The sequence below is a fragment of the Blennius ocellaris genome (assembly GCF_963422515.1).
Source record: "Blennius ocellaris genome assembly, chromosome: 4".
NCBI lineage: Eukaryota > Metazoa > Chordata > Actinopteri > Blenniiformes > Blenniidae > Blennius > Blennius ocellaris.
The window spans coordinates 10,731,540-10,747,967 of NC_137653.1; the positions used below are offsets into that span (position 1 = coordinate 10,731,540).

At 39.7% G+C, this 16,428-nt stretch overlaps 1 protein-coding gene across 3 annotated transcripts; it reads left to right on the top strand.

The window, feature by feature from the left end:
- The first annotated feature begins 746 nt into the window (after positions 1-746).
- Positions 747-15,003, top strand: LOC308129804 (poly(rC)-binding protein 2). 3 transcript variants are annotated; one of them, XM_080495892.1, is made up of 13 exons: positions 747-889; positions 2,332-2,460; positions 3,269-3,292; positions 3,394-3,426; positions 3,565-3,681; positions 3,779-3,910; positions 4,090-4,218; positions 5,137-5,211; positions 5,939-5,980; positions 7,047-7,146; positions 8,553-8,605; positions 9,064-9,233; positions 13,589-15,003. In XM_080495892.1, the coding sequence occupies exons 2-13, from the start codon at positions 2,392-2,394 to the stop codon at positions 13,623-13,625; spliced, it is 981 nt and encodes a 326-aa protein (XP_080352018.1). In that variant the 5' UTR covers positions 747-889; positions 2,332-2,391; the 3' UTR covers positions 13,626-15,003. The 3 variants fall into 3 exon arrangements, with proteins under 3 accessions (XP_080352018.1, XP_080352019.1, XP_080352017.1); XM_080495893.1 differs by having other exon boundaries at positions 7,074-7,146; XM_080495891.1 differs by lacking the exon at positions 13,589-15,003 and adding an exon at positions 10,875-11,683 and having other exon boundaries at positions 7,074-7,146.
- Positions 15,004-16,428: the final 1,425 nt, after the last annotated feature.

A 16,428-nucleotide genomic window follows, 5' to 3' on the forward strand; every position in this document is an offset into this window, starting at 1 on the left:
GAATCTAATGAACATTCGGTGTAACTACTTGTTTGATCATTACCATGTTTCCAGTTAGTGGTTATATCATATGCAATGATATTTTAAGTAATATTTTTTCTTTTTTTTTTTAAAGTTTTCTTACTCATAAACTGTCATGACGTTGCGTATTAATCCTCAATTGTGCTGTTTCTGCGTGAAACACAGTTCGTTTTTTTTTTTTTTTTTTTTTTTATCACATTTGTGTGTACTACAGGTGAAAATGTAATCTGCAATCCTTTTTTAATTAAATGCGTGTAAATGTAATATATTTTTTTCACTGTGTTTTTGACTTTCTTGCATTCAAATTGCAATTCCAGCACTGTAAATAAAGTAACTTGCAATAAACGTTACGCCCACTAGTGGCATTTTATCCGAGTTATTTACAGAAGTTTTTAAAGGTGAAACATTTGAGCAATCCACAACTATAATGGGAGCGTGCACGTTAAATAAAACGTGTGATCTCGTTCGTTACCAACAGCACAGCTTTATCTTCTTCTTTTTTAAAAATTCGCGTGACAAACGTGGTGATTTTATTCAGTAAAAAAAATTTTTAATGTCTTTTTTTCCTGCCTCACATGTAGTTGTTTAGCATCGTAGACCTGTGTATAACATTTTTGGGGCGTTTCGGGGTCAATCCAGGGGTGGAGGACGAGGGGGGGGGGGGGCTCCGATGGGTGAGGGGTGAAAGTTCAGAGGTTATAATTTTGTTGTCTTTGTGTAAAGGAGTGGAGCTCGATCTCACATCACTCTTCCCTCTTCCCCGAGTCCTTTCTAAACTCTCCCCCGGGTTTCTACCCTCCCGAACCTCTCCCCTTCTACCCTTACAACCCCAACCCTCCCCCCGATCACTTACCGACGCACGACTTAGGTGAGTTTTCTCGCGATTCGGGTGTTTTTACTCTCTTTTCATAATGTTTGTCGGCACGATTTGAAGTAGCGGAAAGAAATCGCGCCCAGCAGCTAGCAAGGCAGCCGCGCGAGCCGGAGCAGCGTGCTAACAGGCCGCACGACGATGAGCACGCAGTCTCGGTACGTAGTGGAGCTAATGCTACAGCTAGCCGCGGGGGGAAACTTTAAATTAACACCGCTTTAAAAGGAATCGTTCTATTTAGCGCCCCTGCTTGAAGAAATCTGAACCGGACAACCTTGGCGCGGAGGGAACCTATATTGGAACAGCCATGTAAAACCTTGACGGCTGAAGCTATCTCGCTAGCCTGGCTAAATGGCACACGCATGCCTCATTCATTTTCCGTGCTACCATAATGCTAACATGCTAATAGACCTACAACCAGCTTTAATAGTTAAATAGCCGTGCTTTTTAACCAGCCATTGCCATTAGAGCGTGTATTTAATTCTGCACGTTTCACATCACATACGATTGTACGCGTTTCTCGTGAATGTGGACGCAAGTACATAATTGCCGCACATTTGTTGATAAACTTGTGTCTCGGCAATTTAAAGCGGCGTTAGCATACGCGCCATAGGGTTATCCAGCGTTTCTTCGCAAATTCACACGTTGCCAGACTGTTAACTTCCGCTTCAGAAGAAACGAGGCTGTTGTAAATAGATCGATCTCGCCAACTGCGTGTAGTTGAGACGGCTAAGAGGAGTTTTTAAAAGCCATTTCGTTCTTATTCGTCGTGGTGCGCCGTTAGTTCGCGCTGCTAGCATCAGCTATGACCCACATTATTCCTGAATGGTGTGATCAGACTAATCTATCGATAAGAGCTTCACGAAAATCTAAATTTAATCGGTGGTCTTTAGTAAGTGTGTCTTGCTTCGTTTCTTATGAAATCCGTAAACACAAATATGACCCGGGTTAATTTGTCAGGTTGTCGTAACTGGCCAGGTAAACTGGGTAAATGGGATTCAAAGGCCCTTAAATACTCTGGATAGCTCACTTGTATTTATTTATAGGCTACTCTAGTATGTTTTGTTGTTTTCCATCAGAAATCAGTAACTTTGAAGAGTTAATGCTTGAATGTATGTATCATGATGTACTAAAATGCCACATAATGTTAGAAATATTTAGCATTATCCATATTTCACATTTAATTTAAAAGGTTTTACAGCTGAATTACTGTAAAACAATTTAGACTTATCTCGGCTCCTTTTTCTAGTTTGTTCTTCAAATACTCAAAGTAGGATGATTCTCATATCTGAATCTAACCTCTCCATATTTCTAACTAGTCCAGTGAGAGTAGTGTTGAATGAAGCCACTTATATGCATGGCATATTGCAAATCTACTGAGTAACAATTCACTCTGTTTTGATCTGGATTCATTATTCTGTTTCTTTCTGTCCCATCAGATCCATCTCTGTGACCAAAGATTCCAGTTATCTACTGACGGTTGAGTTGCAATTGCAGTTATGGACTCCGGTGTGATTGAAGGCGGGCTCAATGTCACCCTTACTATTCGGCTGCTCATGCACGGCAAGGTGAGGCCACCCATCAGCTGCCTCTGCCGGCACTCCCAATAGTGTGTATGATGATGTGTATATAAATGGAAATAAAGTCTCCTGAGATGTATAGAGGAAAGGAAAGTTTGCCTTTGGCTGTGCTGAAGCACAGCTAAGAGACCATTTAATGCCAGACTGTAGCCCCTCATTGGTTAGGTTTTATGTAAAAAGATTGGCGAACAGGTCAAGTCAGTGGGTAAATCCAAATGCCTCCATCATAATTCCTCTTGAGTGGTCAAATAATGGCTTGAAATGTATATTTCTTCTGCATTCTTTCACCACGTAGCCCAAAGTGTTGCATTATTTTTTTTCAGCCCCATAGCCTCATACTGACTTTTTAACATCAAATAAATAAATGAGTTGTTGTTGCCCTGATTTTGTTTGGATGCCATGTATCATCCTACTCACAATCTGACCCGTCAGATTGCATTGCAATGGAATCATATTGTGTTGAAACATGATGTCCAACAAAACAGAACGTATGGCAACTTACAAAAAAAAATACAAAAATGCCCCAGCAATTGAGGTACATTTCCAACGTTTAAACACCTGATGCAGCTTGTGCATCAGTTAAATCAACAGCATTAATTATCACACTGTACAGGATGGGAAGAAATGTGTGTGTGGGGGGGGGGGGTGTTATTGGGTTAATAAAGCTTTATTTTCTTCAAATTAAGATTAACCACGTTCACAACTGTTGAGATGGATAAGTAATGTGTAGTGTCCATAAGAGCTATGTGAGAGAGAAACAATCACCCAAAGTTGCCTTTTTCTTTTCTTATTTTAGGAAGTTGGAAGCATTATTGGGAAGGTATGTCTCATTTTGAAATTATTAAAGCATGTTCACAATGATAACATTTGTTTTTTGTGATTGATAATAAATCCTGTTTGAATGTGATTTTTCACAAACAGAAAGGTGAATCTGTGAAGAAGATGAGAGAAGAGGTGAGATCTGTGCTTTCCTGTGTTGGGTAGCCATACGTACTGTTGCTAATTTGGGAACAACTGCAAGTCTGCCGTTGATATTTTCTTCTCAAGACTCCAGACTGATGAATTAAAGTCACCTTTTCCTGCCTTTTGTAGAGCGGGGCTCGCATCAACATCTCCGAGGGCAATTGTCCCGAGAGGATCATTACTTTGGCGGGTCCAACCACTGCCATCTTCAAGGCATTCTCCATGATCATTGAAAAATTGGAAGAAGTGGGTCCTAGTTTGCCTTCAGTCATCGATTTACAGGCCATGCCTGAACAGCCTAATTAAAGATGTCAATGTTGTTTGTTTTTCTCTTTTTCGTCAGGATATAAGCAGCTCGATGACAAACAGCACAGCTACCAGCAAGCCCCCAGTGACCCTACGTATTGTGGTGCCTGCCAGCCAGTGTGGCTCCCTCATTGGGAAAGGTGGCTGCAAGATCAAGGAAATTCGAGAGGTGTGCACAGTGAACCATGTGTAAAACAAAACACCCCCCATGAGAAAAAAAAAAAGCGTGAACTGCATTCCTGTCAGTTTTAGCTGTCACTCTTCTACTCAAGTTCAGTGACGAGGAAGCTTGTGCATGCAGGATGTCCGGATATCTTTTTGTAACTTCTCTTTTCTTGTGCATTCCAGTCAACCGGTGCTCAGGTACAAGTGGCGGGAGACATGCTCCCCAACTCCACGGAGCGCGCCATCACCATCGCAGGCACACCTCAGTCAATTATTGAGTGTGTAAAGCAGATCTGTGTGGTCATGCTTGAGGTAAGTGCACTCTAAAAGTAGGGACACGTATTTAGTGACGGATGTATATTAATAAAGCGTAGGTATGGCTACCATTAGGTTTTATAGGGTTGGTGTGTTGGGTTTGGACAAGCGACATTTCAAGTTTGATTGACACGATTGTGGCAAATTATTAACTCTGGGCCTGTAAGCAATCATCCAGCCTTTCAACTATAGTAGTGAAGCAACATGTAGTACTTAATTTGTGATCTGTATTGATTCTGGAGGTGGAGATGCAGTAAAAGAGCCCAGATAGAGCAGCTGCGTCATCAGAGCTCTTTTAAAACCGTCATGGTTACTGATGCAGAAGTTGAAGAGAGAGTGAGCAGTCAGACTCACAGGAAAATGTTCTACTTCTGCATCTGTTTTTGAAATCAAAAAGCCCTGGCTTTAATTAAAATTAACTATAACTAATGAAGCATTATGTCCCAATCAGTCAAATTTCAACTTCTTTGTTTTATTTAATCTATAACTGGAATTTTGTAATGGTTTCCTCATAATCTAAAGCAGGGATGGGCAACTTTGATCAACATGAAGGCCACAAAATAATGTCAGAATCTTGTGGAGGAAATTTTTTTTACTCATCATTAATTGATGAATGGGAATTTGAGCTAAATATTTAATGCCAAGAACTAACTGATTGAGTCAACTATGACTTTAGTATATTCCACATTAAAATGTATTTATTTTGACAGTAGTTAAAGATCATTTTCAATTGATATTGGATACAAATGTGGTCAATCAGCTTTCTGCATTGCATGGTTATTTTTGAACGCTTTATCACAGACTGACAGTAGCCCATTCCCGATTTAGACTGTTTGATGTATTGTATGATCCTATTGCCAAAACAGCATTTCCTATATTATGTTGTTATATTGACTCATATTTTGTCTTTTGTAGTCTCCCCCTAAGGGGGTCACTATCCCCTACCGACCCAAGCCTTCAGGATCACCTGTCATCTTTGCAGGCGGACAGGTACATATATGAACCTTCAGAGGATTTTATGTGGGATGCATTTCATTGTCTGGGATGTTTGCCATTGGCTTTGCATACTATTTGTTAAAAAAAAAAAAAAAAAAAGTTAAATGTTAATGTGGGATTAAAGGCTATTCAAATAATAGTAAGTCCATAGTTATGTCTGCTTCTACAAGTGATCTTAAGTTTAAAAACCAAACAAACAAACAAACAAACTGGTGCAACAGGAGCTTCCTGTGCTAACTGAATAAGGATTTGCACCTTTGACAATGTCTGATCCCATTTGGCCTCAAGGCTTTTGTTTTCTTTTTCTTTTTTTTAACAGACTTCCTTTTTGTGTCATTCCTAGAATGTTTTCATGTTTCAAGTGTGAGGTGGCCTATTTCCCTCTAATATCAGTCTAAACCAAACACTTTCTGGTGCTTGTAGGCCTAACATTAAAAATATATTTTATCTTGCTACTCAGTACTTTTATGTATTCTCTTTCTGGTTCTTCATAATTCTGCTGCAACGTCTCAAAGGATTTATTTTTTTCCAGAAATGTGGAGACTTTGGACAAGGCATACATGCTGCTATTCTTTAATGTCATGAGTTGAGACGAGGCTTTGATGTTTTAAAAGTCTTCCCAGAGCTTTTTTGCAAATCGAGAGTGACGTAGCCGGAGAAGTGAGCTGCCTCTTAAAATCAGACGTGAGCCCCATGAAAGCTTTGTTTTCATTTGTTTCAGGCGTATGCCGTACAAGGACAACACGCGATTCCACAGCCAGATGTAAGTGCAGTAGATGTTTTTACATGATGACCTCCCCCATCACCATCACCATCACCACTTCCACCCATAATTACAACTGTCCTCTTCCAAAATGTGATCCGCCCACGCATCAGTTTCACAGCCTGTAGCCGCAGCTTAACTTGCCCCCCCATTTTCATTTATTTTGCCGTCCCTTGACCTGTTATCATCACATTATTTTAATTGACCATTTTAAACGGCAGGGTTGTGAAGCTACTCTAATTTTGTCTGTCCGTTCATTGGCAGTCAGTTGTTAATTGAGCTGACATTTGTTGTTTGTTTGTCCAGACTCGCCACTGTTCCATGAATAATAATCTGTCCATCCTGCTTACTCCTTCAATGTTGTTTTTTTCCCCCCTCTTTTGTGCTGTTTTGTTTCACATGTCTCTCATTCATTAGTCTGTCCTAGATAAACATATTGTTCTTTTCTTTCATTATAACTGTGCTCTGGCCACTTGTTGTTTGATTCAATTTTTTCTTCTTTTCTTTAATGAGTCGCATCAAGTGTATTTGATTAGTCTTACTGCCTCAGAGCAAATGCATAACGGTCAGCTGCAGTATGTGACAATTTGAACGTGAACGCTTTAGTGTGAATGGGCAGATTTTGTTTGTCACAGTTGGAACATGTCTCTTCTCCAAGAAAAGGTTTAATGCCGCCTTAATGGTGATGTCGGTAAAGTGTAATATGTTTAGAGCTTCTCAGATGGTGTTTTGCATTTTGAGCGCTCTTTCGCGTGTTTATTGTAACTATTCATCCCCGAAGACTGCGAGAAAGCTTCACCCAGAGAAGCAGCCCGCACTTTGGAGGAATATCTACGGGGGTACCCCACGTAGACGAGCCCAAAAGCCCTCACAATTTTAGACAAAAGTGATTCATGTAAAGCTTTGAAAAGATCTGCACATTGACAGAGTAATGTAGCGTTTGTGTGTGAAATATTTTTTGTGTCATATGTACTGACCGTGTCTCTTTTTATGTTCTGTTTTTCCCTCCTCTTGTGTTTTCCATTTCCTCCCATTTCTCTCCCTGCCTCCTCTCTCACTCTCACAGTCTTCCTCTGCTGCTATCTCTCCACAGCTCACCAAGCTTCACCAGCTGGCTATGCAGCAGACCCCCTTCCCTATCGCACCAAGCAACCAGGGATTCACTGGTATGCAGCGTGACAAGGCCCGCAGGCTTTCAGTGCTTTATTTTTTTTTTTTAAACAGCCAGAATCCCAGAAATTCCCCTAGTTTTTGAGCACAACACGGCTTAAAAAGCCCCCACAACGCATTGTCCTTGTGGAGGTTTATTTTATTTCGACCAGTAGTTGTTGAAGTTGGTGAATAGCCTTATTTTTACATTATATCTGCAACTTTTTTGGAGTGCTCTCGTTAAAACGCTCGGAAATTGAACATTTCAATCCTATCATGTAAAAAAAACTAAGGTTTCCAAAAACGCCATTATCTTCCACTTGTATATAATATAATCTGTCAACTTTATCAGTCCTGTAAAAAGGCAAACCACTGGAAGAAAATTTGGATCTTGTATAAAAATTCTGCGCTATAATACCCTTTAAAGATCACAAAGAGCACAGCAGTTTATAACCACTATTATGGAATCATTATTAAAATGGTGAGCAACCTTTGAGTCACACTGAGAAAGCCACAGTTTGATTCTTATTTCTTTGTCAATTTTGCATTTTCTCCCTGATCATATGTGACATTTGTGCATGGACTACAACTGAACCAGAGAAAAACGTGCATCACAACAACAAAAAGCTCAGAAGTGAAAAGCTGACCTCTGCCAGGTCACAGTGACATGTATCTGCTGGTAACACGAGAGACGGCGGCATTTCCAAATAAGTTGGATAAGTATTGATGGAGTGGGTCCTCTAACAATCAAAATACATGCTTGTCAGCTTAACCAGGGGCTAAATTGACGGTAGGTGTGATGTTTGGCATTTATCATTGATCAGCTCTAGCTTAGTGCAGCTTTAACCCTTTATGGGAGACTTCAGCGTCCATCCCAGAGTGTTATTCAGCAACATTTCAATACTCTAAAATTAGTTTGAATAAATACAAACATCATAAAAACATCATTTTGACTGTGGGGAAAAGATGCTTTGCCAGAGCAAAATGGAGAAAATGACGACAACCCATATCTCAGTGTTTAGCAAGCTTTTGGCAAATTATTAAATGATACACAGGAACTTAATTTCTGGTCTTCATTGATTGAATTCCTCTGACTGATTAACTCTTTAACTTTATTACGATAGAAACCTTGATGCTCTTATTATTGCGTTTTATTTACTTTATGACTCACCTGACATTCCAACCCTGTTACATACAATACATAATGTTAATCCTGTATTTTTTTGTTTGTTATGAATAAAACTATGTACCTATTTTGTGGTAGACAAAGTGTTTGCTCGCAGTGATCCCTGAAATAGATTCAATACGATTTTTATTTTTCCAGTTCCTCTGGCTCATTGCCTTTATTACTCTGCTGGAGCCTCAATTGTAATTTTTTTTCTGCTTATTTAAGGCATTTTTTCCCCCCCATCTTCTCTGTCAGGAATAGATGCATCAGCTCAGCCCAGTTCCCATGAGATGACCATTCCAAATGATGTAAGTCAAACAAAACAATCTGAGCATCTAATAGTTGGCCTTGTAAGTGTGTGTATGATAAGTATTGGACATAGAACTCTGATTATCAGGTGTAGGGAATTTTTCTTGTACAGAGGCGAGGGTGATAAAAAAAAAAAAGCATTTTAGAAACCTTTGCATCGATCTCATCTTTACCTGATCTTACAATCGCTGCTGTTGAATCCTGGGAGGTTTTTTTTGCAGTTTGAGTAATGTAGCTGCAAGATTTTCATAAAACAAAGACGCAACTTAAGAGAGTATAAATATTTTGCTGTGATTCCTGCACTGATTAGTCTGTACCTTTTTAGAAATCAAACGGACATGCATCTTGAATCTTTGGATTTCTCTTTTTGTGTGATGTCCTGCTATTTCAACCACAAATCGAAGCGCATCTTTATCCTGCACTACTATCGCCTAATTCTGCCGCTCTTCTCCTCTAGCTTATTGGGTGCATCATCGGCCGCCAGGGAGCCAAGATCAATGAGATCAGGCAAATGTCGGGTGCCCAGATCAAGATTGCAAATCCAGTGGATGGATCGACTGACCGCCAGGTTACCATCACAGGCTCGCCTGCCAGCATCAGCCTGGCAGAGTACCTCATCAATGCCAGGTGAGACAATCCAGACAAACAGATGATTGATTCAAGCCCAGAATGAGCAGCTGAGGCTAAGTTTTTATTTCGTTACTTTACATCAAATTATTTTGCTTTACTTAAATATTGAAGCCTGTATATTTTCTTTTGCCAACAAGGAAGCTGATTCTAAATTTGCTCTGCGTGCTTATATCCCTTATGGTCCTGAAGGAGCAGTCAGTTTATTCCTCCAAATATTATAAATAGCTGAGCAATTTGTTTCCATCCCTAATTATAGCAGCCGAATGAGACATTTACTTTATTACTCTAACAGGTTAACATATAAGCTTCACTATGATTTACATTGCATTGTTTTGTATCTTAGACTATTGCACTGCAAAAAGAGCCTTTTGTTTTTAAATTCCATGGGGTATCATTTTTAAAAGTCTCATCGAAGATGCACTAGATCAGGAGTGTCGTAACATCTGGGCCAAAATCGTCCCACAGAGAGTTTAATCCAACTCGTGCAAAATAACAAAGACACAAACTGCCACTTTTCAATTTCGGTAACTGCCATTTCTAATTTGTCTGCTTGGGAAGCTGTTTCAGTGAGCGCAAATGACAAAACATCTATAACTGAACATAAAGCAGAAATGATGAGTGATGCAGCAGTGACAGCTAAAGACCTTTAGCAAGTTGACGTTAGTATCATCCTCCACCCCATACGTGTGTGTTTGTGACGTCTTGTGAAGCGATGGTCTTTTTCCAGCGTTGGTCTAAATAAAACCTATAAGAAGTGCATTCAGTGTGAACATCATTTAGTTTTATGGGAACTTTTCCCACACTAAAAGAAAGCCTTTTGAAGTTATAGTTTTTTCCCCCTGGTTCTAGTTTGTTTTTATTGGATGCTCTTGAGCTCATTTGAGTTTGACACCCCTGCACTAGATGCTGCATTTTTATTCATCCACTATAAAAGGCAATTTAGTAAAAAAAAAAAAAAACAAGCACTGGGGGTCAACGAGCAAGACCCTCAGCCCCCACCTGCCTGATCGCCCTGAGCACTCTTCTGCGTGACTGCTACTGATGGGTCAATTTGGGGATAAAATGTCTCCTCTTGGTATTAATACAGTGCAATAAAAAAAGTTTTATTACTTTTTGTCCCCCCCCTTTAATTAGACAGGAACCAATAATTGTCATTCTGTTCCCAATATTGATAATTGGAGCCTTTTAAAAGCCCATTTTTGAAGTCCCAAGCCAACAGCCGCCCATGAAAGAGAAATATTTCACCTAAATTCCAAACCTACCCGTTACATCAACTGTAGTTTATGCACTGGCTTAAACTCAGTTTTTGGGGTTATTTACCTTCTGCTAATGGTCACTGTGCTGTTTACTCGTTCTTTGTCAGTCCGTGCTTGTGTTGATTCACTTTTCATTTGCTTCCTCATCAATCACCAGGGACCTTAGTGTTTTTGGTTTCTTTAGTTTTAATTGATTCATTAATCCCTAATGAAGTTTTCCGTCTTTGTTTTTGGTCTCATCCCTGAGTGATTTTGCCCCCCACCCCCTTACCCCTCCTCCCACACCTGCCCTCCCCCCCCAACCCTCACCCATTGCTCACCAGCCTGCCCTGTGACCCATCCCGACTGTGTTGTCCCTCTCTCCTTGTCTCTCTTTCTACAGTGTAGAGTCCTCTAAACCTCCTCCCTCCTCCTCCTCCTTGAACCCTGAACAGACCAGCCTGTGCCCTCCCTCCACCTCTACTACTACTACTACCACTACTACTACTACTACCACCACCACCACCTCCTCTGCTGCTACCTCCTCCTTCTCTTCCTCCTCCTCCTCCTCCTCCTCTTCCTCCTGTGTGGTGCCCCCCACAGCCTCCATCCCTCTGTCCTTGTTGGCTCCAGGGCCTCCTCCTCCCTCCTCTTCCTCCTCCTCCTCCTCCACCACCGATTCCCTGCTCCCCAGCTCTCCCGCCTGTGTGTCGAGTCTCCTCAGTATCAAGCCCCTCCCTCTCCTGGCCCTCCATGTTGTCAGCGGGGCCAGTAACCCCTCACACCCAATCCCCGCCGAGCCCAAAGTCACCCCCGAACTGGGCTCCAAGTCTAAAAGACGAAGGCTCTCCCCTTACTAATGAAGGAAACATAAGTCATCGACTACTCAAGTACTGACAATGCCCTTAGTTGTCTGTACCTGCACTTGCTTTTTTTAATCTGGCTGTGCCGTGCCCGGCTTACTCCAAAAAGCAGCCCCCCCTTGTTACGAAGCCAGAGAGATGGTTGATGCCATATTTAAGAAATAGGTATCTGTAGCGCGATTCAACCTATTTCTTCACCGAAACACATGTCGAGTGCAATTATATTTCTAAATCACTCTGAACTTAGCATGAACAGGGAATTATCTTGCCGATCTACTGAAGCATTTCTCTCTCTCTCTCTCTCTCTCTCGCTCTTGGTGTAAGCTCTGCTCAGGTAGCGGCTCTATTTAAGATGTCACATTGTATTTATGGGAATAGTTTTCTTGTAGTGAACTTTAAGTGACTTGCTAGTTGTTATAATGTAGTGTTTCTTTTCTTTTTTCTCGCTAATACACAAAAGAATTGTAATTTAGATATAAACTAAATCTGCCCTCAGGTATCAAAGCCACCAAATCATCATTTAGTTCCCGTTAATTGTTAAAATAAAAAAAAAAAACCATCCATCTGCTTGAACTTAGTTTGACTATATCGCCCAATATTAAAAGGAAATGAATCGTTTCACAAAAATTGTATTGAGGTTTGAATGAGAAGATTTGTCACCCTCTCGTATGTCTGAATGTGAAGCCACAGCCAGCAGCTTGTTAACTTCGCTTACCATAAAAATTACAAACTGGAGGAAACTAGCTAGCCTGGCTCTGATCATAGATAGCAAAATCTGCCATCTTGTTGCCAGGCAACCAGCAGAGACTGCAGGAAGTTACTTTCCCCGTGCCAAGAAAAGAGGGCTGCCTCAAAATCTACAGCTCCAGTCATTGTTGCACTGTTTTGTGTCGATCAAATCAAAGACTACAGTTTATTGAGGTTTTCTTTTCAGATTTGAAGTTGACACAAGCTTTTGTTGCTCTAAGAAGACACTGACAAAGATCAGTGCATTTTATGAATTAAATCAGAAATAACAGCATATCGGTCAGTAGTTGCTGTTCTTCAGTCAATAAGCCTGTTTGCAGTTTCCTCATATTCAATGGCACACCAAGTTGAGCTTCATACTTAGAAATATGAGAATAGTGTGGATCTTCTCATATAACTACTTAAAGCTCCTAAAACGACTCGGAAAAACTGCTAAACGTCAGATTGACTCCATTTACATCTGGAATTAAGATGCATTTTAACCGTTTGACAGATCTCCAGTGTTTATCTCCCCTCAAAAACCACTAACTTCTGGAAAAAAATGGCTTAATGGAGGATCTGAAGCTCAGGCCTTGATCATATTATGTGTTCATTGCTGGTCCTAGATGGTCGCAGTCCTGCATGTTTTCTGTGTTCCTGTTCTTGCGTACCTCATTTTAATGAGTAGCTGTATTTTCATTATCGTGGCTCTATTACATTCAACCGTTCATTGCAAACATGGACTGTTCTGAACAACTACAAGACTTTAAGGCAGAGATGTCAAACTAATTTCCCATTTTATCTGTTTGGCTGTTCCAATAAAATGACATGATTGACCCTCTAATTAAGCAATGTTCCTTTGTTTACTGCAAAGAACACTGGGTACATTCGGAATATTAATGCAGTTACAAAACAACAACCTAAAATAAAAAAAGAATAGTGCAGCTTCCTGCTACAGTTATTTCATTTCATCAAAGAATTGCTCCAGATCTTTTTCTTTTTTTTAATCTGGAGTCACACTAACAGTGGGTGCCACATGTATCAGCTCAAATGTTTGGAAATCTCTCTTGTTTGAGCAGATTAGTCGGTCTTGGAAACTTTGTTCTCTACATGCATCCATGATGCGTTCAGGGACAGGTTACACATGTTTTAGGCAGGTTCTGTAAAGATGTACTGGGCACATTATTGTAGTTACGAACCAAAAATTTATTTTTAACGGTTGGGTATGACATTTTGATACAAGGTGTAAACGGAGTCACTGATCAGCTTCCCGCTTAAAGAAAAGGATCATTAGAATCAATCAAACATTTGTTTTTCCATGTCACAGCATCATTAACCTGTTTTAATAAATTGAAAATGTTTTCCTCATAAAGAATTTCTTTCAGATATTGTAATATGTAGTAAATGATACTGATGTTGATCTGTCTGATTGCATGCCTTACTCTCCCTCCCTCTCTCTCTCTCTCTCTCTCTGTCTCTCTCTCGCTGTCTCCCTCCCTGCTCTCTGGGTGTCTGTCTGTTTCTCCAGGCTTTCGTCTGAGGCCACAGGACTGGCAGCCAACTGATAGGACACTGCGTCTGCACTAAATCTCACTTTTATATCATCGGCTACCATAAAGCAGTCAATGCAACTATCCAACTTAAGAGTTTATATATATTATACCGCCTCTTCCTCATTTTGAAATTGTCAACTGCCACTGATTTGACCCGCTGAGTTTATTTATTTTCTTTCTTTGTTTTGTTTTTTTGTTTTTAGTCGGAAGAAGCAAACGTTAGGTTTTTAATTCCCCCTTTTGAGTCAAGTTGGAGGTTTTAATGATTTCTTATTAGACATCTCTTTATTTCCCCCCCCCCCCCCCCCCTCTCACTCTCTTCACTTTCCTTTTATTTTTTGGCCACCACAAAGGAGTAGAGTTGGGAAAACTCTGAATAGGCATATAGATTTAGTTCTGTACAGTCAAGTTTTTTTTTTCTTTAAAAAGGAAAAAGACAAAAAAGGAGAAATAAAAAAGTATCAAAATAAGAATAGAGTGACTGTTTTATTCCGTGTTTATATTCGACCCACGTCTCTTTGTTTTTATTTTAGTTTTCCTTTCCCAGCTCCACCAGTCGGATTGTCCAGTTCATGTCCATACCTACCTGCTTTAAGTAGACACAGCACCCCCACCCCCTTTTTTTTTTTTTTTTTATTGAAGTGCTTGTAACCTGGATTACACTTGTGACACTGAGAATACGTAGCTGTACATGCACTGTCACTGATTATATTTGGTTATGACAAATGTTCTAACACCCACTCAAGATAAAATTTTTTTAGTCGGATCATTAAAAAAGAAAAAAGAAATCATGTATTTTTTTGGGGGGTGTTTTACACACCCCTTCCCTCTCGACATGTCATTCCTGTTCGCCCGCCCTCTCCTCGTCCTCAGATCATGTGTTGATATTTTGCCGGGATGGGAGGTATTCAGGGCTCGGGCTCGGCTCAAGGGATCGGAAGCAGAGGGGTTGTCCTCGCTTTTTTTGTAAAGACTGATATATTACTAAAAAAAAAAGAAGAAAAAAAAAGTTGGAATATTTGTTTTAAATGGAGGAAATATTTTTTTTTAAAACTACCAAAGGGGGGAATAATAACTCCTGGACACTGATCTATTAAATGTGATGAGGCTGAGAAATGAAATGGTTGATTCTCTGGGACTAGACGCAGAAAGGGTTGTGAGTTAACACTAGTTTCCTGCTCTTTGCTTCGCTCGAGTCAGAATTTATTTTATTTTTTATTTGCAGGAAATACAAAACTTTTGTGCACGTTTTTTGAGACTGTAGATCTGGGTGCCACAACATTGTTTAAAAAATACCGAAATAAAGATGTGAAATGCTCAAACCAGAAATCATCTCGAGACTTTTGTCCCTGTGTAAAATAAGAAAATAATGATTTGAACACACTTTGAGATTTTGCATGTTTTATTTTAAATTGTTTCTTAAATATATTTATTATACAGTTACAATAATGCAGTATAAAAAGCAAACATTTTATAATTTTTTTTTAAATGGGCATCATGGGAAACACAAGTACCTCCTCACATGAGACACTAGAGGGCAGTAGATTTGCTTTTTTGTTTTGGCAACATGAGGTTTTCTTGCTTTCAATCTTGGGGGGGATGTTTCAAATGCTCAACAAATCTAAACTTTCAAACAAAACATGGGGGAAAGCTGCCTTTTTTTAAGCTTATTGAGTTTGACCTGTTAAGTTATGGTTCATAACAATAAGGCCTGTCAAGGGGCACAAATGCATCAGCACCAGTTTTAGTTTCATACCATTCTCACCAAACATTAAAATGTGACCTTGAGCTGCCTACAATTAGTGTCAATGTTGACTGAACTGACTGAGCTTATGAAGCCTCTTAGTTTAAGATCATGTAGATTGCAGGATGTAAAAGCATAATTTGGCATCACAGGCTTAATTTTTCACACATACTGAGAAATGCCCAAAATGTTTTTTTGTTGTTTTTTTTTAAACATTCGTGACAATCACCAAAGTGCTAAACTCACTCAGATGGAACATTGATAATGTTATTCAAGCTTGAGTTCATTAGGGAAGTTAAGAAGCTGCTGGATGACATTTCTTATTTAAAGCACTTTCCTGGAAACTAAATTGAGGCATGTTCTCGACATGTTTCGGCATCAGCAATGACTTTGTTAAATACTGAAAACAGTAAAGCTTCACTCATGCATTCTGGGTATTGATTTTATCTCACAAATATTGTGTGATTGGTCCACAATTTGAAATTTGTGTAGTAAATAAACTGCCATGACACTTCTATCCATTCTTAATATATTTTTTAAAGTATCCACCCATAAGAGCTAGAGAGTTGAGAAATTGGTTCTCGCTCCCAGATTTTGAGACAATAATTATACATTTTAATGTGAAAGGCTTACAACAACTATGGTCTGATTTGTTAGAAATATAAAGGGGTTGTAGTTATTGCGAAACAGCAGGACGTTTCCAGGAATCCTCCTGTTAAATTTCTTGTACAGTATAAAATGTCCTGGTTTGAAAAGGCATGCAACGGAAAATCAAAATTAGTACTTATGGAAAGGTTTCAATTATATTTTGGAAACTCCTTCGTGAATTCTGCAATGTGTTGCACCCCAGTGAGTTAGTAACCTGAAAAACGACTGAGATCCACGATATGAAAACAGAGTGCTGCTTGTTTACCTAAATATTGATCTACTCTATTATATAGGGGGAGAGTTGGCTGATTTTTCATCGATGCCCTTCCTGCTGCATTTGGAAGTTCTCTCGCACTCAAGTTCCAGACTTTAATCCAATGCAGCGCTTGCAAAGTGTTTGTCACACAATGTTTAACAGAATTT

What these genes read in the sequence shown, in the direction of transcription:
- LOC308129804 (XM_080495891.1), top strand. Translation starts at nt 2,392, where the DNA reads ATGGACTCCGGTGTGATTGAAGGCGGGCTCAATGTCACCCTTACTATT. An exon ending in TTGGAAGCATTATTGGGAAG is followed by an intron (nt 3,293 to 3,393) that starts GTATGTCTCATT and finishes TTTCACAAACAG; the next exon opens with AAAGGTGAATCTGTGAAGAA. An exon ending in AAGCAACCAGGGATTCACTG is followed by an intron (nt 7,147 to 8,552) that starts GTATGCAGCGTG and finishes CTTCTCTGTCAG; the next exon opens with GAATAGATGCATCAGCTCAG.